Genomic DNA, 24,031 nt, shown 5'->3' on the forward strand with positions numbered 1-24,031 from the left:
TTTCCAATTCATCCTCCACCTAGAATTAACCCTCTAGCTTCAAGTTTCAGCTCAAGAGCCCCTTCCTATAGAAAGTTATTCCTGATTGCCTCCCCTCGTATCTAAAGCTTTTCATGATTTTCCTAATTGTTAGCGTTCTATTCTTCCCAAACTACTTTGTACAACTTTATATGTAGACTGCATTTTCTCATCTGTGTACAAGTTGAGGCAATTCTATAGTGTGATAGATAAAGATGCTGGCCTTGGACTTGGGAAAACCTGAATTTGAATCCAACTTTAGACAATTACTAAGTAGGTGACTCTGGGCAAAGCTTCTCAATTGTGTTTCTATTTTCTCATCTGTAAGATGGGAGTGATAAGAATATCTTCCTTAAAAGGCTGTTTTGAGGATTAAATGAGATAAGATAATATATGCAAAGCACTTTTCACACCTTAAAACTCCAAGTAAATGTTAGCTATTATTTTTATCATTGTTATTCTCCACTGAGTATTTCATATTTATCTTGTATTCACTAAAGTCTAGCATTGTCCGTTATACAAAGTAAAAATGTAATAAAAGTTGGTTGATAACAAAGTTTATTGAATTGAATGGAAATGCTCACTTTGGCCATTTAAAAAAGATAATGATTCTACTCACTGACAAAATAAAATTATGAGAGATTCTGGAGATGCAAGGTAGAGAGAGGGAAATTGAAACCAAGGAGCACATATTAAGACCAAGGACATACTCTGAATTTTTATACCACACATTCTAAAATGATCACTGTGAGCATAAGAGATTTACATGAATATCATAGTATTATTACTTTTAGGTTAACTTAACATGTTCAACTAAACCATTTGGAGGAAGAGATTCTTAGTGATAGATGCAATGTTACTTTAGCATAATGAAATAGGGGACAGTGTAGAGTCATGGGAAGAGCACTAAATGGTTTGAAGTCAGAAAATTTGTTTTTGAATCCTGGATGACAGTTACTAGTGTTGTCACAATTGCCAGATTACAATGTTTCTGAGTCTCAGCTTTTCCCCCTATATAATGGGGATAATAATAGAAGCACTGCTTCTTTATCAGGTTTGTCATGAAGAAAACATTTAGGAAATAAAACAAAGCAAAACCCTGTGCAAATGTAAATTGCTATGACTATGCAAGAACTGTTGCTCTATAAGGGAGTCTCAAGGATTTACACGTATTCCAATGATGCCAAAATTGCTGGGAAAAGTTCTTAATTTATTTGCAGCTAACCTCAATTATTTTTAAGAGCCACCTAACCCCCTCTCTCCTGCACTCCTTACTTGAGAGTCACAACTCAAAGTGATTTGTGCTCATCTTAATCAAATTACCAGACTTTTGGCTATTCCTAGGAATCAAGTTTGCCCTTAAAGAGCCCCCTGAGCATACTCAAAGAATTTTTCACTGGTTCTGAGGGTAATTCCCAAAGAGGAACCACAGGACTATTTGTTTGAATGGCATCACTGGGGAATTAAGGTGTCCCTTCAAAGTGAATACTTTGAAACAGGACTAATTCTTTGGAATGGCTAAAATTTTCTTTCCCTTGTTTCCTCTTTCCATGCAATCTAATAGACTAGATTAGATCTTCATACCTTGAAATGATGACTACTTCCAACATAATTTTCCCAGCAGTGCAATTGCTTCTAAAATTATTTAATTAAATGCCACATTTTTCTCAAACTTCACAAAAGCTGCATTTGTCATCTGAAGTTCAGACTGACCAAGTTCAGAAAACTGCAGCCCCATGAAGTTGCCCACCCAGGTATGATTTTTTTTTTTTTTTTTTTGTTACAGAAGTTCATGAAGACTCTCTACTAAGGCATCAAGTTGAAGCAAATCTCACATAGCAGAAGTAGAAGATCCTTGGAAGTATTGAAATATCCTAAAAGATCATTTTCTTCCTGAATTTACCTGGATTCTGAAGTCATTTACTCCTGAATCTATTCATAAGCCCTAAGAAGTGACACAAAAATAATGAATTTAGTCATTTTTCCTTTTATCGTTCAGAGAAGAATACTGTGTCTTGAATTTCTTATCTTACTGCAGTACGGGTGAGTGCTGTGGCAATCTTTCCCTTCTGTCTTGTCCCAATATTTCAGCTCATGAAAAGGCATGAGTGGCTTGCTACTTAAGTTACTATATCTTGATATATATCCAAGAGCAAAGTAAAAAAATAACCAAACCAAAGCCACATTACAAAATATGTGGATCACGGCATACTCAGGAAGTTAGCAGCCACATAAGCAAGCTCTTGTTTCCAAAAAGGCAAGAAGAATATCATTTAGCAAGTTCCAAGCCTCACACAGGAAGAATGGGGTCTGGGTTTTTACCTAATTACGTTTTATCAAATGCCATGGTTTATGCCATGCATAGGTCATCAGTACATTGGTGGTGGTATTGAAATGCCATGTTTTTCTCAAATTTCAAAAAGGCTGCATTTGTGCATCATTTTCTCTTAAAAAAAAAAAGTCACTCTCCTTAACCACAGCAACTACATTGCTTCATTAGTTTGTGCAGCATCTTTTAGGAAGTTATTAAAAGGTTCTCCACAATCATTTCTGCAAAACTGTTCCTTAGCTTTGATGGGGACCATCTTTTTATCTTTGCTATAAATGCTACCTCTGCTTCCCTAGATTAGTGGCATTTCCCTGGAATGTACAGGGTTTTTGAGTATCAGGGGAGTGGTTTTCTGTTTCTTGACAACTAGTTTGAAAAAGTGACTTAATAGTGTACAGAAAAATTTCGTCTCTCACTTGTTACAAAGGTTTATGGTTGTTCTGAACTAGAATAAAAAAATTCTGAATCTGGGATCAGAAATTCTTGGCTAAGATCTGGATTTTGTTTCTTACTGACAATGTTACCTTGCATAAGTCATTTTGCTTTCATGGACCTTAGCTTTCTAAGATACAAAAAGTCAGTTGAATTTTTAAGGTCTCTTCTAGTAGTATGTCCTATGATCCAACAAACAAATGAAATGAAAGACTTACTTTTTTCTAATGATGCAGGATATTTACCCAATTATTATAAGAAATGAGGCTAGTAACATCTTTTGAGGAAAAATTTAGCTTCAATGTTTAAGATTTTTCACTAACTTTCATTTGATCAAATGCTTTTATGAATGGTAGTTTAAAATGTGTGGTTCCACACCTTAAGGCAGGATTGGGGGAAGGGCTCTAATCTAATCTAGACAAAATTAAAGATTAAAAAAAATCCAACCATTTCTCATTACATTTGAAAACGTTGTTATGAAGCTAAATGAGCTTTTTAGAGAACTGTCCAGTTTTTATTATTCCTTCCAAAAGTCCAATTCCAATACTGTCTTAAACATTCAAAAGAATACTTGCTAGATTATCTTGGATATGCTTTTCTAAGAAACTCTAGAATGTATTTAATTTCTGTGCTCATCTTACTAGAAGATGTAAAGAGAATGTTATTATTAACATTAACATTTTTAACTTGAGGCACACAAGAACAGGGACTGAACCAAGAACACTCAACATGCTGTTATCTGTAAAAACAGGCCTCAATCCCAAGTTGCCTGATTAGAACAGACCATGTATCCATTCAAGTATATGAGTATGGAACAGACAGACAGAAATAGAGAGACAGAAACAAAGAAAGAGAGAAAGAAAAAGATACAGAAACAACACAGAGAGACAGAAAAAGCAACAGAGGCAGACAAACAGAAACCCAGAGAAAGAAAATAGGAAGTTGATTTCAGTTTTAAACAGTCTAAACTTTTTCAGAACAATATTTTCCAATCTATAATTTCACATACATAAGATTACAAAGGAAAACAATTCTATTGAAATACAGTTATCAGCACACAATTTTTTTTTAAAGTTCATGGCCGACACTGAAAATTTGCTTTAGGGGAAAATCTTTCCAAAATAGACAAAATCATTATTAAGTTTTTTAAAAATATGCATTTATTATATCCTGAGAACCCAAAGTTACAAAATTAAGTTCAAAAATCGTTCTTAGAACTTCACAATGGTGATACCAATAATATTCTTAAAAGGTGAATTTACTTGCATATGAAGTATTTTTGTCACAGAATTATATTTTTGCTTCATAATCTTCTAATGTTTAAGTCATAATAAGAATCATGATAATTATGATGAAGATAGTTTCATATATATGTATACTTCAGTTTCAGATTTACCAAAAAAAGTCTTACTACTTAAAGCTACATAATATTCTCATCAGAATACAGAACATCACTAAGATATACTTGTTATAGTGGATAGGACCAAATAAATATGTTTCTATACCAGGAAGAATCTCCTACATTCCACATCCCTAGGCCCAGAAATTATGGGGGATATACATGCCAACAATCATGTCAGTTTTCTATTTTTATTGCTACTTTGTTCAACAACACAGCATAGAACATACAGCAAAAATAGCCAAATTTTTATCTCATTCTAATAATCATCATCATAATATAGAAATATTGCTGCCTCCAAGTCGACAATAGTATTTATCTCAGGAGGATTTTACTTAAAAGAATAAAATTTCTTCTATTCCACAACAGATGGGAAAATTACTTAATCTACTTTGTAAAGGAAAAAAAAAAGAAACAAGTTCTTTATCTTGGAAGCCTTCCACATATCACACAAAGCCTCCTGGGGGAAGGAACCAAGATGTTCAGTGCTTCACTGGAAGCATTCTCCCTGATGATTTCACTGGAAATCGGTAGCCTGCAGCCACGTACCCCCATGGGGGAAGTACTCCCTTGGCAGTGTGCCTTGGAAAGACACACCCCATCCCAGTCTCTGAAAGAGCTCTCCAGCTGAATTGTAGGGTACTGCTAATTTTCTGCCCTGGTATGCTAGATTCTTTTTTTTTTTGTTTGTTTCTATTCTACCAAAATAGGAGAAGGGAGTAAAGAAAGGGAGAAATGATGTGTGAAGAACACCTGTAAACCATTAAAAATTAGGCTATTTTCTGTTTCCATTCCAATGATGGCCTCTCTAGTTTAAAAATCATAAGAAAGTCACTTTACTTATTGGCAACCCAAACAGTGACTTTTCTGATATAAACAACTGCCCCTTGGGGGGTACTTAGTCCAAACTCATTTCACAAGGGCCAGTTAAACAGTCATCAGGAGGAAATAACTTTCAATCCACAATGATGTGGGGAGTGCTCATTTGAAAAAGGTGTTTTACCACATACTTCATCTTCCTGGGGACACTGCAGGGATAGAGGTATGTTATAGAAATCATATGCAGCCTAGTGATATACGGTTGTCATAACAGGCAGGGTTCATTCTGATTGTACTTAAACAGTTTTTGAAATCAAATCACTGGAAAGACTTCAAAATAAGGCTAAAAAAATCCTATTTCTGTTGAAACCACCAGCAATAAAATAGCAACAATAAAAAAAGATGAAAGAGCTAATCAAATTTAACTCTATCTATTCGAAAGGAGATTCTAGTTGACATAAGAGATTACAAGTTTGTGATATTTGGGGACAAAGATGATCTGGACCAATTCTTTAGTGCTTTCATAAGACTTATTCTGCTATAAGGGAGGGAGGAAGCTGGATGTAAGGGAGGAGGGGAGGGAGAAGAGGAAGGAAAGAATAAACTTTTTTTTTTTTTTTCCTGCTACATAGCTGCCCACAGAATCTTCCCTTTTCAATTTGCAATGCAGCTGTCAGGACCTTCAAAATGCACTGAAGCACACCTTTGGAGTTGGTGATAAATTTCTGTTATCCCACAAATCCTAACTGGCAAAGAGGTTTAAAAATTTGTGCAGATATTCTGTGGTCATTTGTGAAATTCAGTTCCTGTTAAAACCTTGAACAAAATTAGGCTTATCTCCTACATGACAGTAGCCAGACTCAACCACTCACCACTCAGTTATTGAACACTCTGGACCAAGTATAACTTCCTGTGAGGCGGCTGCTGCCTTAGGCGGGCAAAATACTGAAGGAAACTTTCCAGAGTAATCATCTAGATTCCCCTGGTTTAAAACTTTCTACTTTGCATAAAAGAAAACGGGGAAGCTGTGTGTATGTGTGTGTGTGTGTGTGTGTGTGTGTGTGTGTGTGTGTTCTTCTGGGTTATAATTATACTTTTCAAACCAGAAAAAGTCCTGACCAGCCAGGAGGACAGGTGGTAGCTGAAAACCACAGTTGAAAAGCCTCTGTGTATGTTGTCTATATGCGTGTCTACGTGTGCATTTCATTTCTTTCTGAAACACAACCCCCAACTTAGAAGGAAAGTTAACGGAATGTCTGTTGGCTGTTTGATACACAGAACTGGCTATGATTCCCATGTTGATAAAATGGTGAAGAAAAATAAAATGAAGACAGCTAAAATTGCAAACTCAAAACATGATTTCCTGTTACTTATTTTTCTTGAAGATTTATATTTTAGATAATTTGTAAAGGGCAAGACTGAAAAAAGAATAAGTTTCTGAGGATAAATATAGGTATCATGTCAAAGCTAATGTTATAAATATGAACCTTTTTGCAAACAAAATGAAGGTATAAGGTGGGGATGGAAATGTAAGAAAAAGAAAAAAAAGTCAGTTTTTTTTTTGGGGGGGGAGAACAAAGCCTTTTATGAGGAATTTATGGTAATTTTCATTATTAATCCAGCTTCTAGAATATTACTGATACTAAAAAAAAAAAAGCCAATAAATTTATGGTGTACTGTCAGCCTTAAGCAAACCTAAAGTGTGTATCTCTAAAAATATCTTTTATCTCAATCATTAAAGTCTGAAAATACACAATTGGAATTTTTGTGAGGAGATTGTTGTTTATCCTTCATTCACAAAGAGGACCTTCATGAACAACAGTTTGCTTATCTTTATGACTTTAGTCAAGTCACTTTACATTTGTTCCCTTTACTGTCTTCATCGGATTAAAGTATTCTCTGAAACTAAGACAAAATGAAGTCTGAAGATGGTCTCTAACCAACTATTGATACCTATACTTGGCAAAAAACAGGAAAAAATTGTTCTATAAGAAAATTCTCTCTCTTTGAAATGCAAAAGAATCACAGAATCATTGGATCATCAATTTAGAGCTAGAAAAGTCATTTAGAGAGATCTTTTAGTCCAATCTTTTTGTTTTACAAATGCAGAAATCAAGACCTGGTAAAGTAACTTTTTTAATAGTCACACAGGTAGTAATTAGAAGAGGAATTACTTTAGCTTGAACAGCAGGAAAAGGTTAGAAAGGTAAAAGATCATACTTATTAGACTTTTCAAAACACTAATAACAGATTTACTCTAGAATATTTTATCTTAAGTTTTTATTGTGATTTATCTCAGTGGTACCAAAGGACAATTTAGCAGTCAATCAATGAATGCTTCTTGTAGGCTTAGCCAGTCTTAGTGCCTGTTAATCCTTTGTTATCACTGGGGCTCCTGTTTTTTCTAAGCCATCCTGGGGGTGCTCCCTCAGAATCTAAAGAGGCTTTTAAATATTATATCTTCCATTCTACTATAAACACTTTTGAAATTACTCTCTAGGTTTTCCTAGACTGCTCACATGGTCATCTGATATCAGGAATGTTGATAACGTTGTTATGACTGGACCAGGCTGAGTTGGGATGAACCACTGGTTTGAAATCAGTATATTTAAAGTCAGCAATGATGCCAGATTATAGTCTTAGCTATCTCATTCATTTCTCTGTAGGTCATTCAATCTCTCTCTGCTTCATCTTTTTTTAAAACATGAAAGTCAATTTTGTTACATATTTTTAAAAGTATACATCAAATATAGCATGATAGTAAAAAAAAAAAAAAAAACAACCTCCATTTATCTGTATTCCCTTTTAAAACTCTCTCCTCAAAAAAATTTTTTTGATGCTTTCCTTTTATTCTTGCATTCTCTCCCTCCCTCCCTCCATATCTCTCTGTCTTCTTCTCTGTCTCTCTCTTTCTCTTTTTGTCTCTTCCCATCACTTTTATTCCCCTCCCCCAACTCTCTGGCCCACCAGAAAATAATGTGCTTCCTTTTTATTTTTTTTGGGGGGTGCTGAGGTAATTTGGGTTAAGTGACTTGCCTAGGGTCACACAGCTAGGAAGTATTAAGTATCTAAAACTAGATTTGAACTCAGATCCTCCTGACTTCAGGGCTGATGCTCTACCTACTGCACCACCTATCTGCCCCAATAATGTGCTTCCTTGTAAAAAGTAGAGTTTGATTTTTAAAAAAGTATACAACTGGCTATGACAATATGTATGTCTCATGCTTCATTTATGTTAACACCCTACAAGATGAAACTTATAAGAAAAACTGATCTCTAAATAATTTTGAGAAGAAATGAATGTATTTTGGAATTGTCGAATGATATAAAATCACATTAATTAAAATTTTTGAGGAATTCAAGGAAAAAGGCCAAGCTCTCTTCCTTTTCCTTACACAGCCCTTGCTTACAAAAGCCCTATGATAAATTATCAGAGAATGAAAAAAGGGAGGTCAGCTTAGCATCCTCACAGAATATCTTCAGCTCTTCTTAAGAGGGATTAACTCTCAACAAAGGACTGTCTTCAAGGTTCCCCCCAAGTCTTTGCCTACTCAGAAGTTGGGAAGAGTTGGGACTGAAACATGTTTGAGCTCTGTTGCAGCCACTGCTGAGATCCTGCTAGATAATGCTTTCTCTCTCACTAGAACTGGGTTTATCTGAGCAGAAGAGATGTATTTTAGAGATAAAAACAACTTCCTCTAACTGCTGATTAGATAAGCAAGCTCAGTATCCGTATTCACAAGCCACACAGCTGAAGCACGCTGCTCTTCTCTCTCCAAAGCAGCCAAAGCTCAGGGCTTTCTTTTTCCATTCTGAAAAACCAGGGGCCTACCATTTTGTTTGTAACCTCCTCCACTGGGGAGCACCGAGTGTTTCTCAACTGATATTTGCATTGCATTCGGGACATACTCATCAAAGTAATAGTTTCAGAAAGGCCCCAACTTACAGGGAAAGAGAATATATTTGATATTCTTACAACTTCCAATTCTGCTATGAGAGTTCAGTACTACTGAGTAAAAGACTTTTTTTTCTTCTACCTAACAGATCAGAAACAGAGTCCCAGATATTCAACTTATTGATTCTCTGCTTTCCCAAGAACACAATCTTTAATTCCTTGTATTTTCTTATTCTGGTTAGGGTCAATCAAATTTTAATCCAAAGCTATGGGAATGGGGATATATGGATCTTTCAGGATTTTCTGAAGCCACTTCTGGAGAAGAACCACTATTGGACAAACCAAGCCACAAAGTTCTGGAAAGAAGCAGTTTACTAGTTAAAGCAATGTCCATCACAACACAACATCACTCAACTAGGATATTTGCAAAACAGATGGATTTTAAAAGCTTACCCAAACCATCGCTATGTGGTAGATGCCAGCAACATGAGAAACTAAATGGGATACTTTGTTACAATGAAGTACAAATTCATATACATTCATAAATACACACACACACACACACACACACACCTACATATAATTTAGGTGCTAGAGTTTCCATAAGACCAAGTAATTTTCCCAGAGTATTTTTTTACTTTAAGAATGACTAAGTGTCTCTGAAATGACTTTGGTCTTAGAAACGACCTCACTGAGTATCAATGAAACCTGTAGTTTTATATTGGGTCATGTTCTATACCAACTTAACATTCCATTTTCCCAGTTTATTGTCTTTGGTTCTTGTTCACAAGATCACAGAATCAGATATTTAGATATAGAAAGGACCCTAGCAACCATCTCCCTCATTTTATAGATCAGCAAACAGAAGTTTCAAAAGTTAAAGTGATTTGCCTGTAGTCACAAATCTAATAAGTTTAAAAGAAAGGACTAGAATTCCAGAACTTTGTCTAGATCAAAATAAACCTCTAACCTTTTTGGAGCCATTCATTAACAATTTTCTCTCTTTCAAAGTGAAACGTTTTTTTCCCTTTATATTAAAGGATTAATTTCCTATTTCTTTTTTGTTTTGCAAATTGAATCACTAATTTTAAACTACTTTCCACATTCTGATAATTTCTTGCTTTTTAAAATAATAATAATGGCTTACATTTTCATAGCACTTAAGCTCACAAATCTCTTGCAGCTTTGTTATATCTATGTTATTTTTGAGATTTTTTGGATGATAAATAGTACAAGTATTATATTTGCCTAATTTTGCAGAGGAGGAAATTAAGATTTAACACAGATGAATTACACTTAGGTTCAAAAAAGTGACTTCATAAGCATAGCATAGGGGAGTTGGACAGCTTGATCCCTAAGATCCCTTCCAATTAAAAAATCTGGTGATTTGTCAAAGTCCATCCAACTAGTAAAATTTGAAGTTACGCATAAACCAAACTCAGGTGTTCAGTATAGAGGAAAGATTTCTGTATTTGAAGACAGAAGACTTGGGTTCAAATTCTAATATTTAACCTTAGATAAGTCAAATCCTTTCCTCCTCTATAAAATGAGAGTTGTTGGAACTCAAAATCATCTTCAATATATCCTCCAGCTGTAAATTCTGTAATTTAAGACTCTGCTCTTAATGACCCTGATTTTCCTTCTTTGAAAATGATTTTCATTTCTCTACTGATATTTAGAAGTTTTCTTATTAATTCTATAATTGCTATGTATTACTTCATTACATGGTAGAACAATAGTAATAGATCATAGTATTTTGCTGGACACTGGATTTAAAAAAAATCTGCATTTATTCTCCAATTTTTATCTTATAAATGAATTTCTTTCAGTGAACCCTAATTCTGATACTTCTGTCTCTTATTTTCATTCTTCTCTTTCTTCTTTTCTTCACTCACATCCTCAACTTCATACTACCATACCCTGCTATTCCCTGGTTTCTGTCCACATATTTGCCATCCATGAATTTTTTTTTTTGCTTATCATTCTAGTTTTTATTTTCTCCTATCATTCCATGTGTCCAGACTCTCTCTTCCCAGAAAATTTTTTAAAAAAATATTATTTTCTCCATGATACTTGATATAGACCTGTCTAAAAAGACAAAAAAATCACAGGATGAGAAAGCACAAAAAAGCTTCAATTGGCAACTAGTCAAGGTAATAAGCACAAGGATGGATCCATGAATTGTTACCTACTGTTGCTGTTACCTACTGTTGCAAACTTTAAAATAATTTGAAAGAGAGAGAAAGAGAGAGAGAGACAGTGAAACAGAGACAGAGACACACACAGACACAAAGACACAAAGAGAGAAGGACAGAGAAACAGAGAAAAGAAACAAAAGAAAGAGAAAGGAAGGAAGGAAGAAAAGGACAGATGGAAAGAAGGAAGAAAGAAAAAAAGAGAAAGAAACAAAGAAAAGTGAAAGGATATCCAGAAATGTTTTAATGTTCAAAACCTGATGACTAGCTTTAAGAAAAGTATGAATTCCTAAATGGATGAGCAGAATGAAACTATTAAATATAATTGAGTTGCTTTGACTGAACAGCACTAAAAAGTGAACAAATTCATTCAAAAACCTAGCTGGTCTCGAACAGTGAGAGTAACCTTTCATGCTTAAAACAAATTCTCCAATAAATGCCTATGTTCAACTTTATGCTGACTGGATCTTTACAATGGTTAGACATCAGTCATTTCAATTACTTTATAGGCTAGAAAAGCAGACTTATTCTTTAAAGATTTCATAAAATGAATTTAATTGTTTAAATAGATAGAGGTCAGCTCTGAGACTTCCTCAGTGTAGGACTCTCAAATGAGGAACTTCTACTGATACAGGTTGGAACCTTCTCTACAACCCAGAGTTTTAGAGAGTTATTTAGGGCACAGGTGTCAAACATCGTACCTGCCTACTGCACATAGCCTACACCATTCCTGAGGGATGTCTGAATGATATTAAAAGGTTAAAATTGTGCAATATTCAACAAAATAACAAAATACAATAAAACATGGATCATGTTAACATGTAGCTAATTCAATATGTGGGCTGCAAGGACCATTATGTACGTCTTAGTGGCACTCCTAGCCATTTATCTATGAATCTGATACCACTGGCATATCCCAAAGTCATATAACCCTTATGTGGAACTCACAAAAGGAAAAATATAAAATGATGTATGAATGGGTTTATTTATATACCTGTATCTTGTAGGGATTATACTGTAGAGCAGTAAAAAGACAAACAAACAAACAAACAAACAAAACCCAGGATTCATATATTTTTTGCTTAGCTCTTCTTCCTCCACATCATTTAGCTTTCTTGAACGATTTCAGCAATCCCTTTAGTACAGTGACCTAGGATCATAGATTTGGAGCTTCAAAGAACTTCACAGATCAATCATCTGTTCAAAGCTCCTCATTTTAGAGAAGAGGAAACTTAGTCCCAGACAGTCTGATTTGCCACAGGTCACACGGGAAGGACAAAGAGACAGAGATAGATTTGAACTCAGGCCCTTTGACTCCAAATGCAATATTTTATCACTGTAGTATGTTGCCTCTTTAATACTAATACCATGGAAACATTTTAAAAAATTTCTCAGACACAAATATATTTGGATTTATTTTGTCCTTCTGTTTTAGTGGAAGGAGGGAAGGATATGTACTATGTGATGGGGAAATGATTGCTTAGTTATTTCATTCTGGGGACATAAGAAAATGCAGACATGTCTAGCTTTATGTAAATTCATATTATGCAAATTCAAATTTATGTAAAGAATTCTGAAAGAAATCCACATTCCCAAACCCCCACCTATGTCAACTTTACTGTACAGCATTATTCAGTCTCTTCATTCCTATCCCTGTACTTGGGGCTTTTTTGCCTACAATCCACCTTTCCCCAATCTAAAAACCTATTCAAAGTGAAAACAGAAGAATGCATGTGGAGAGACCCCATCCCCTGGCTGGGGGTTCTGCTTGAGACCTCTGGACCCAAGACCTTTGTACATTCTGCCCATCTGCTCCCCACCCCATATTCATCTTCTATCCTTCCATGCTCAGTAAGCATGTCAGTGTTTGGACTCCACCTGTTACCTATCCTGTTCAGGCCCTGATGTGTCTGCCTATTACATGTTCTTTCTTGGTTCAGGCCAGGTTCCCCAGTAACTAGCCCCAAATCCAAGTGTTCCTCCTCTAGCTCTAGTTTTTCTGTCCTTGCTCCTGCTTCCTTGAACCATATGCCCATCTGTTCCTCCTTTACATTTTTGGACAAATTTGCCTTTCATACAAATGATTTTTTGTAGAGGTTTTTGAAATAGTCCATTTTCATATAGTGATAATTGTCTAAAGTGTCTGTGCTCTTTACCAGATGAAAATATTGGAAATTAGTAAAATAATGGAAATGGAAAATAATAGAAATAAAGCAGAGTTGGAGTTAAAATATAACAATAATCGGTGTTAAAATCTTTTATCACACCCTAATAAGCTTTTATCCTCAGGTAGATGACCCATTAATGACTATTACCACTTTAGATACACTTCAACCTAAAATAATCTGAACCAGATTAGATTTTTTTGTTTGCCCTTCTACACAGTTCATTAGCAGAAGTGGATTCTAGGAGGAAATAGATTCTTTTGGAGATGTTCATTTCAGAGCACATGAGAAAGTGTCATAATATCTTAAGAAATTCTCTTAGTATGATGTTGAGAATTCTTATCATTTGGTGATATTGGTTATACTTGCATTAAGTTTTGACCATCCAAGTATTACAAATTTTTTAAGTTTGCCTCTATATGACCTCTAGTCTCACAGATTTATTACCTCTTATCTTACCTGAAAAGTGTTCTATTAGCTATATTCTAAGTTGTGGAGAGATTTTTCCACTTGATTTAGAGTCCAAAAGAGTGCTATTTAAATAATACTTTTCAAAATCAAAATTTTTTCACATGCAAATCAATTCTCAGATTGTATACATGGGTCCAACCTACCTCCAACTCTTCTATAAAGTGTTTTTGAAGAAAATATTTCTGAATTCTAGTATTCTGATCTCTAAAGTAAAGTTCTGACTCTTGGTTGCATATATAGGCTAATTTAGAGAGAGTTTTGGGAATAGAAATAATTGTGCTTTGAAGAAAAGACAGAAGAATTTTTAGAATTAAACACTGCAATTGTTGTAAAAAGAGTATCATGAGAACAGTAATAGCAAGAAGATTATCTTACCCAAAACTCTTTCATTCTTAGAATTCTGCTGTCCTCCTGAAGTGGTAGAAAGATCTTCTGGTACAGGCATAGGTTCATCTGAATCATCAGGTACATCACTTACTGAAGGACTTTCCTTTCCTGAGAAGATAAAAACAAGTCCATTAGAGTGGTTGGTCACTATTCCCAACAGCAGAACCTTTCTGGGTTTTTATCATGAAACGTTCACTCTGCTAAGTTTAGCAAGACATTCATGGGATATTGCTTCCTTATTTTTAAAGACACAATTAGGTATCCTGAAAAGAGAAGTTATATTGGATAGAGAAATACACAACTTTGTTACAACCTGGAATCCAACCTAATTTGTAGAATAAGAAATGTGCCATAAAATTTTTTTCTCTCCTATACAGTTGACTATGTCCTTCTACCCAATATCTTACCTTTCAATTATATCTTCATAATATTGAAATAGGAAAAGGAAAAACAAGGCAATTTAGTTTATGAGTTGTTTAAATACTTTACAAAGAAGCCTGTATCCAACACAACCTATAAAAGTTTCTTTGTATATAAACTACAAAGATGTGGTCTGAATGGTATTTATGATAATATGCATTTAAAGAGAAGTGACTGAAGGATCAATATCAGTCTGGAAGGAGGTTTAATGGAATGCCACAGAAAGTCTTCCTTTGGTTTAGTCTATTCAGTATTTCTTTCAGTGACTTGGAGAAGAGACAAATCTGTTAATGACATAAAACAATTAGGAATGCTTGATGTCCACGATGAAAAAACTTGGATAAAAAATAATATCCTAATGGGCCAGAATGATGGATTAAATCTTTTAGATAAAATTTAAGTGATAATGCTAAATTCCAATACTTGGATTAAAAAATAAACTGAACAAATATAGAATTAGGGAGGGTTGTCTGGGTAATAGTTCATGTGAAAAAGATAAAATGGATTTTAATAAGTCAATTAAAAAGCATTTGGTATTATATTTAGATGTTAAAGTACTTCAATATTGGCACTTTCTTAGTTTTATACCTAATTCTCCTCTACATACTCTAAAATCCAGTGACTCTGCTTTCCTTGCTGTTTTTTTTTTTTTTTTTTTTTTTACACAAGATCATCCCCTGCATTTCCCCTGGATATCACTTGTGCTTAAAATAGCCTCATCACGTGTACCTCCTAAATTTCTTGGTAAAGTTCCACATTATGCAAAAAGGCTTTTATTTTTCATAATTTCTTAATTTTAATGTCTTCTATTTAAGATTGTGTCCAATTAATCCATTATATACTTATTTATTTACAATTATTTCTATGTTATTTTCTCTCATTAAACTGTAAACCCCTTCAGAGCAGGAACTATTTTTGTTCTTGTATCCTCAAGGCTTAGCACAGGGCCTGGTATGTAATAGGAGTCTAATAAATACTTCCTGACTTGTTATATTAAGCATTTACTAGACGCCATGCATGTCCTGGTGATGCATAGTGCATAGGGTTGACTGTGGTCTCAGAAGGATAATGCAAATTTAGTCTACAACAATAGATGCATTCTGTCTTTTTCAAAACAAAACAGGTAAATCTTACAGTCCATATCTTTTTCAGTCTGTATGCTATATTTTAAGAACACTGACAAGCAGAAAAGCATTTAATGAGGTCAACTAGCATGGGGAGGAAATACAAAATCATGCTAAAGGAGAATTAGTTGAAGGAACTGCAGATGTTTAGACTAGAGAAGATGATCAGAAACGACATGAGATGCTTTCAAGCACTTAAAGGCATGTTATTTGGAAGAGAGGTTAATCTTATGTTGGTTGGTCCCAGAGGGCAGAATTAAGACCAATTAAATTAGAACTAATCAACATGGAATTGACTGTTTTAGTAGGTAATGAGTTCTGAAAGTCTGAAAGAAGAGACTTACTGACCATTGGTTGAGATGTTGAAGAAAGGTTTCCTATTTTTGGGATGTGTTAGGATTAAGGCTAACCTATCTTTGGACATGAAAGTTCTAAGGTTCTAGATCCATCAAGATTAAGATGCATCAGAGAAGGTGTTGTTATTGCACTGAGTTTGGCTCCAACTAGTACCATTCTCTTTCATAACTCACTTAAACCAAGACTTTTCGTAAAAACTCTGGGTAGAAATGCATGTAGTAAAATAAGAATCCAGTGATTGATGTAGTGAGTGATATCACAACAACCTCTCCAAAACAAGCCATTATCTCCAGAGGTCCTCAAACTACGGCTCACAGCCAGATGCGGTAACTGAGGACAATTATCCCCCTCACCCAGGGCTATGAAGTTTTTTTTATTTAATTTGCTGAGGCAATTGGGGTTAAGTGACCTGCCCAGGGTCACACAGCTAGGAAGTGTTAAGTGTCTGAGACTAGATTTGAACTCAGGTCCTCCTGACTTCAAGGCTGGTGCTCTATCCACTCTACTATCTAGCTGCCCCTGAAGTTTTTTTATTTAAAGGCCCACAAAACAAAGTTTTTGTTTTTACTATAGTCTGGCCCTCCAACACTCTGAGGGACAGTGAACTGGCCCCCTATTTAAAAAGTTTGAGGACCCCTGATTTACACTCACTATTTGCAAACCAGATAAAATACTTTAAAAAGTCTAACTACCATAGTACAGAATACTGAAGTTTTAGTTGAACTTTAGTTCAAAGTAGTACTTTTATCTATCTTCTTAAGAGTTCATGCTAAAGGGTTGTGTTGCTGAAAAGTAATGACAATGGTATTTGAATAAAAGGAAAATTAAATGATCTGGATTTTAGTCTCAACTTTGCCATTTGCTTACTCTGTGATTGTGACCTAAGACAAATCACTTATCTTTTGTGTTTCTTTTCTCCTTTATAGAAAGATAATATTTGTGTTACCTATTCTGTGGTCATAAATAGTAGGTACTTATATATTTGTTGAATTTAATTTGATTTTTTTTTAAAACTTGGTCTCCTTGGTCTATCATGGACCTGATCCCAATACTTACTGACAAAGAAGCTTTAACTTACTTCGTTTTTCTAACTTGCATCAGAATCCCCCTTTTTAGGCAGCCTGGCAGCCTTCTACTTCTTAAGCCTCATCATATTTTATAGCCTTATTATAGCCAAGAACTTCTGAAATCATGTAATTCACCAGTTTTAGTGTTCTCAGCAATGACTGTAGTTGTGCAGCAAGTCCACTTGATGCTGTTGAATGACTATGAAGAAACTGGTTCATAATGCCAGAAGATGCCCTGTGTCAACTACTATTATTTTCAAAAATTATAATGAGGATGTTCCAGTACTCATAGTCATGCAAACCTTTAATTGGGTTCATAGGATATTCAGCCAGAAGAAAACTTAACAGATATCTAAATCACCTCCAGGTGAGTAAACTGAGGTCCAAAGAGCAGTGATTTCCTCAAGATGCAAAGCAAATCCAATTTTGTGCTTTCTTCCATCGCATGGTATGTAATAAGGTTTTAATGTAAAAGATTTTAATTCATTCTATCCTGTGCTTATTTAATAAAAGTGATTATTAGTTCATACTTGAAGAAGACTATATCAGGCTTCCTTATCCAAAAAATAATGGATGCTATACGTAGAAGATTTGGTACCAGAACTGAAGAAAATAACTAGAAAATTTAAAATTTGTTAGAAATGTAATAATTATGTTTCAAAGTTTATTTTTACTAGAGTGTATTACTTAGATGAAGGTCTAATTCTTCATTTCAATTATATTTGTAGTTGTACCTTGAAAGTATGTCTAATCATATAAATGATAACCATCTTAACTAAAATAACACATACATTCATTCATTCAAAAGTGTATTGTATACACATAATACAGTTGCTGGCACTACAAGAAACCTTAAAGAAACAGGCAATAACATAGTGCAGTGGACAAAACATTGCATTAGGAGTTGGAAGAAATGGCTTCAAATTCTGGCTCCAACATTTGCTAGCTGGCTGACTGAGCATGTTAAACTAGTTAAGTCTTATTTTTTATTATATATATATATATATGTATATATATATAATCTAGGTATTTTACTTATATATATAATATTTATAATACATATTACCTATAAACATATATATATATATATACACACATATATATGTATAATGAGAGGGTAAATGAGATGATCTAGTTCCTGTTTCTGCTCTTATGCATGAAGTAGGGTTAGTCAGGGAAGACTTTTTAGAATTGGAGTCTTTTAGGAAAAGATGTAATGGAAATGATGGGCAAAGATTAGAAGAGCATTCCAAATGGGAGAAGAGAAAGGCACAGGAGTGGGTTCTTTAACCAACTTGATCAATTACTTGGCCGAAATGAACAACAAATTTAGTTGGCATCTAAAATGATACATAGATGCAGTTCAAGTCTTTACGTGATTTGTGGGTAATACTAATCATCTGATATACAGATACTATACTTATATAATATATAACAGTATATACTATATAAGTATACATATCTGATATTTATTTTAACATAATAACTTTTAGAAACCTTTATCAAGCACCTGCATTATGTAGTGCACTGTACTAGGCACCAAGGAATGTTGACATAAATTAAACTTGCCTTTGAGGTATTTGTGTATAATAAAGTGAAAATAGTAATAAAAGAGAATTGTCACTTTTTCATAACTTTTCAAAGAATTTGTAAAGTCTCTTCTTGCATTTATCTTTGACTAGAATAATCAAATGATCTGAGAATATTTTAAAGTGGAATAATGAAATGACCTGAGAATATGAGAACAGGGAACAAACAGCACTGCATATTCAGGATATGGAGAATATATTTTATGCTCTTCTTTTAGCTAAATTACAATTGGCATATTTTCAGAAAAAAACATTATTGGGTCTTTCTGCATGCTCAAAACAATATGAGTTGTTTAAAAAAAAAGATTAGGAGGATAGAAAGAAATTGAAATGCTTTTATGTTATTAAAGACAGCAATTGTCACTGTCTTAAATAGAACTTAAGAGGAAAAACAGCTGGATAGCTTGTAATTATTATTCAAGTACAATACAAACAGGGGAAGATCTGAATTGGGAAAGAGTAGATGGTCTATGAACTACTGGACCACGTTCTTTTGTTAAAATTTTATATAATACAAGATTTTTCTGTCTCCACTAGAAAAGGGAAGAGGGAATGGAATAATGTGTTCCAAAGAATAATGAAGCTTGGGATATAGCCTAGAAGGACCAATCCTGCAAATATGATCTTAACCGTGCAGGGCAAAAGATGACCATTTAATAATAATGAAAAGCTTGAAATTTTTAAAATGGAAAAAAAAACCCATTCATATATATGCAGCAAGAGATTGGTCTTGTCCCTTTAAATCACAGGTGCCTGAGCTGGAAACACATGATAGGTACTGTCTAAAACTAGCTCACTGTTAGTCAAGGTTACAGTAAAAATTGCCCCATGGTACAGATACTTGAGAAATGTAAAGGAGCTGATAACATCATTTGGAGAAGAAACCTGACTCTTCAGTTTTAGAAAGGAAGCAGGAATAATAAATGGAAATGTTGACACATCTTCCAGTAGCAATGATCAGAAAAGTGGAGCACTAGAGTCCAATGTGGAGAGTAATGCAGAGAAAGAAAATTCCTAATCCTTTCTGGAATTCCATCCAAGTGAAGGGGACTGGTTGTACAGATTCATAGGGAAGGACAACCAATAAGGTGGATTTTGTCATGATTCTTCAACAACTTAGATATGAATCTTTCCTGTATAAGCAAAGTTGTTCTTTATTTGAAGCCTTGTAATAATTTGGTGCTTTTAAGAAGAAGAAATGCTAAATACTATAGTTTTCAATTTCAAATATTAGTGATAGCAATTAGCCAAAGATTTAAAGTCCTTTTCATATCAGGTGAGAATCACTGCCACAAGAATTACATTTTGTACATGGATTTTGCAATCACAGGATAACATAGAATGTTATAACCATAATAAAACTTAAGGTCCAGCCCCTCACTTTAGATATGAAGAAAATGAGACTTTCAGGACTTGTGTAAGTCACATAATTAGTAAATTAGTAAATGTTAATCCAGATCTTCCGATTTCAAATCCCAGGCTGCTTGCATTGCAGAAGAGGAAATTGAGACTCAGTTGTTGGATGATTTAGTCACATCGATAGTAAAAGGCAGTCTCTTGTTTTTATCTTTCTTCCTTTTCTCAGGCAAACTTCTAGAGAAAAAAAAAGTGTCTGTACTTCTTGCCTCAATTTCCTCACCTCCCCTTCACTTTGCAATCAGGCCTCTGACCACACTACTACACTGAAACTGATTTCTCTAAGGTTACCAAATAATTTCTTAATAAATCCTATGGCTTTTTTTCAGTTCTCATCCTTTATCGTTTTTGCAGATTTTGCTCTTGATGACCATCTTCTTCTCAACTCTTTCCTTCCTTGGCTCTATGGCACTCTTCTCCTGCTTTTTCCTCCTACATGCTCTTTCTCAGTTTCCTTTATTTTTTTCTCTTTCTCCTTTTAAATAGGTACCCCAAGGCTCTGCCATCAGTTCTCTTTTCTGCCTTTACTTTATCTCACTTATCTCATGAGCTACACCAGATTCAGTGATCACCTCTATTCAGATGACTCCTAATTCTTTGCTTCAGCTCTAATTCTTCTCTTGACTTCAGTACTACATCCTTCCTGCTGAACACTTCCACCTGACTGTCCCAATGAAATATCAAATGGAACATCCACAAACAGAACTCATTATCTTACCTTCTAAACCAACTTTTCCAACAAACTTCTCTATTTCTGTCTAGGCCAACACCATTCTTCCTGTTATCCAGATTCTCAGCCTTCAGAGTCACACTTAATTTTTTCTTCTTTGCCCGTCTAATTCAATCACCCAATTTTTTTGCTGGACTTGCTTCCATCTCTCTCATTCTCTCCATTCATATGGCACCTATCCTAATTCAAGCCTGCACCAACTCTTGAATGCATTATTGTGACATTCTTAATATGGTTCTTCCTTCTTCCAAATCCTCTCTTTCCACACGGCTACTAAGCAACCTTCCAAAAGTCCATATCTAAAATATCATTTTTCTACTCAAAAATATTCAGTGGTTTCATATTGCCTCTAGGATAACAAAAAATATTTTGAAATCTGGCACTAAAAGCCATACCATCTTATTCTAAGCTACCATTTTATCCTTATTTCATACTACTCCCTAGCTATTCATTCTATATTTTGTACTCCATGCATATGTTGTCTCTCCATTGCCCCTCACTCCATCCCAACCTCCATACTATGGAAGGATTCTCCTTCTCTCCCTCTTAAGAATCCTTAGCTTCTTTCAAGGTTCAGTTCCAGTGCCAACTCATATAAAAAGCCTTTTCTGGACCTCCTACTTATTAGTGGTCTTTCCTTTCACAAAATGTTCTTTTTTGCTTATTTGTTACCTATTATAAAGGGGAATTACCTATTGTAAGCTCCTTTTAGGCGAGCTCTCTTTTGTCTTTGCCTTTGTAACTCCAGTACTTAGATCAGTGCTATACACATCATGAATATTTGTTGAATTGATCCAAAAGCCAAGAATTGCTTCTAACTAGCTCCAAGCCTAGCACTTAATACTGCAAAAGAATTAGTCCAATGGATTGATCTTGTGTCAATTCTAGGCTTTCTAATCTTTCAGTGTTAAAAAAAAAAAGTCATTCTGAAGAGGAATTTCACTTGTCCTGTGTTAGCCTTAGGAGGTAGAACTAGAATCAATGGATAGAAGTTGCCAAGAGGAAGGATTTGATTAATCATAAGGAGAAAAAATTCTCCCTAACAATTAGAGCTGTCCAAAAATGGTATGGCCCATTTGTGAGCACAGTGCATTCTCTTTCAATGGAGGTCTTCACTAAGAGGGTAGATGATCATTTAGGAGGATATTGGAAAAGGAGTTCCTAAAAGGATTGGGTCTCAATATCACTCTACATGTGGTACTAGATGACTTCTGGAATACCTTTCAATTCTGAAATTCTGTCATCTTATTTCTTTGCCCATTTCTAGTTTCCAACTTCCAGAGTACCACAGACTTCAATACATAAAACCATCATCAGTAAATACACACACACACACACACATACACAGAATATGCATATCTATAAAACACAAAACAGCATTCAACAGTGGATAAGTGTCCATATTCCTATTGGCTCTTCTACTGTCATTCATATTAAAATTTTGAACTGTTTTGTTTTAAACATTTCCAGAACACTTTAAATAACTATGAATCAAGTAAGGGAGATATAATAATAAGATTCTGAGTGTCCTAGGTAAAGAAGGTCTCCCCTTTTGGCCCCCTGATCTTCAAATTCAACTCTCTATCCTTACTATTTCAACTTAATGAACCCATTTATCCCAAGGCATAGTCGGACATTACCAATCATAGTCTAGACTATGGTTTTCTGAATTTTAAGAGGCATTTCATTCCAGTAGGGTTCCCTGCACTTAATTAAATGTTACCTCTTGAGTGTCACTGTGGCTGAGTCTCAACACTTTTATCTACACTACATAGGGAAAGCACACACACCATAAACCAAAGTAGAATAATGGAAAACAGTAGGGATGAGAATTCTAAAGTACCATGGGCCAGACTTGATCAATAGAAAACTCAGTTAGCAAAAGAAACACCAAGGAGAAAGGAAAAATTAAAAATTATTCTCACTGTGCACAAGTATAAAGGCAAATATTCATGAACTGCATTGTTAGATACTTGAATATTTTCTGGGAAATCTGTATTGAATCAATAAACAACTTCTTGATATAATAACAGATTATACCTACAATGGGTTTTAAGGCTTACTAAGCCCTTCTCATACCAGTTTGTGAGGAATGAAATGAAATTTGGAATATATCCAATTTGCAGATGAGGAAACTGAGGCTTAGATTAGTAACATGACAGGGTATACTGAAAAACACTGGGGTTGGAAATCCAATACAGATACTTCTACTTCTTAGACCAGCTACTTTCCCCCCTATACTACACTCAAATTACCTAGTCTAACACCTTGATAGATTTAGGAAAATATATGATTCCCCATAAGGATCTCATCCCCTTCCTTTAGCTGGTTTCATTATTGATTCAGAAATGAGGCATTCACATTTAGCTTCCTATATGATTATTCTGAGTTCTAAGTCTCACCCTCCAGATTTCTTTGCTGATTCAGGGAATCATTTGAGAAACCAAAACGTGGTGCCCCATCAAATTCACCAACCAATAAAAGGACAGAAGAATACCCTGGGTTAATGTGACATTAATAGAATTCCATTAAATAACTCAAATTAGTTTGGACTACAATTAAGTTCTGTATCTTCCTCTGAAAGAAGAAATTCAACTTCCTCTAATAGCACATGTCACCAAGTCCCCTCTCTCTTGATTCTTCATATGAGGCATTCCCTCCCCAGTACAGTTATATGTAAGTTGCGTGACAGAATGATGCAGTAGGCGCTACGTTAGCAGTTGAGGAGTTACAAAGATTTCTTTTAAAAGCTTTCCCTTCTGTTACAGATACACATTCTTCATATTTCAGCTGATAAATTAATGATTTTTTTAGAAACAGAGCATGATAGTGCCATCTTAACCAATTTTTTTTTTATTGATTCACTTAATGTAAAAAAAATGTATTTAGTTTTAACTAATTTGCAAGACACTTTTCTGAGAAACAAAAGAAGCATGGCATTCATTATATAATCATTGGCTTATTTTTTTTAAGTTTTATTGACAGCTTTTGTTTTACATCACAAATGTTACTAGATTATCACCATTCTGGTAGAGCTCTCTTGTAACAAAATAAAACAAATGATACAAGATCCTCATCTAAAAGCATATGCAATATTTTATACCTCTAACCTTCTTCCCCCAAATTCTGTTTCTGTAAAAAAAATTAATAAACACCTAGTTTCTCTTCTGCTGTCCTACCCCAACTGAAATAAAAGAGGGAAAAATAATTCCTAATAA

General features: G+C 34.6%; 1 protein-coding gene across 13 annotated transcripts in view; it reads right to left on the reverse strand.

The window, feature by feature from the left end:
• IKZF1 (IKAROS family zinc finger 1) overlaps window positions 1-24,031 on the reverse strand; it is a 132,597-nt gene that overhangs the window by 84,770 nt on the left and 23,796 nt on the right. For all 13 annotated transcript variants that reach the window (XM_051984262.1, XM_051984239.1, XM_051984279.1 and 10 more), the window contains exon 3: window positions 14,099-14,218. In XM_051984262.1, the coding sequence (XP_051840222.1) occupies window positions 14,099-14,218 (120 nt within the window). The remainder of the gene's footprint in view (window positions 1-14,098; window positions 14,219-24,031) is intronic.

Source organism: Antechinus flavipes, chromosome 1 (assembly GCF_016432865.1).
Source record: "Antechinus flavipes isolate AdamAnt ecotype Samford, QLD, Australia chromosome 1, AdamAnt_v2, whole genome shotgun sequence".
Taxonomy (NCBI): domain Eukaryota; kingdom Metazoa; phylum Chordata; class Mammalia; order Dasyuromorphia; family Dasyuridae; genus Antechinus; species Antechinus flavipes.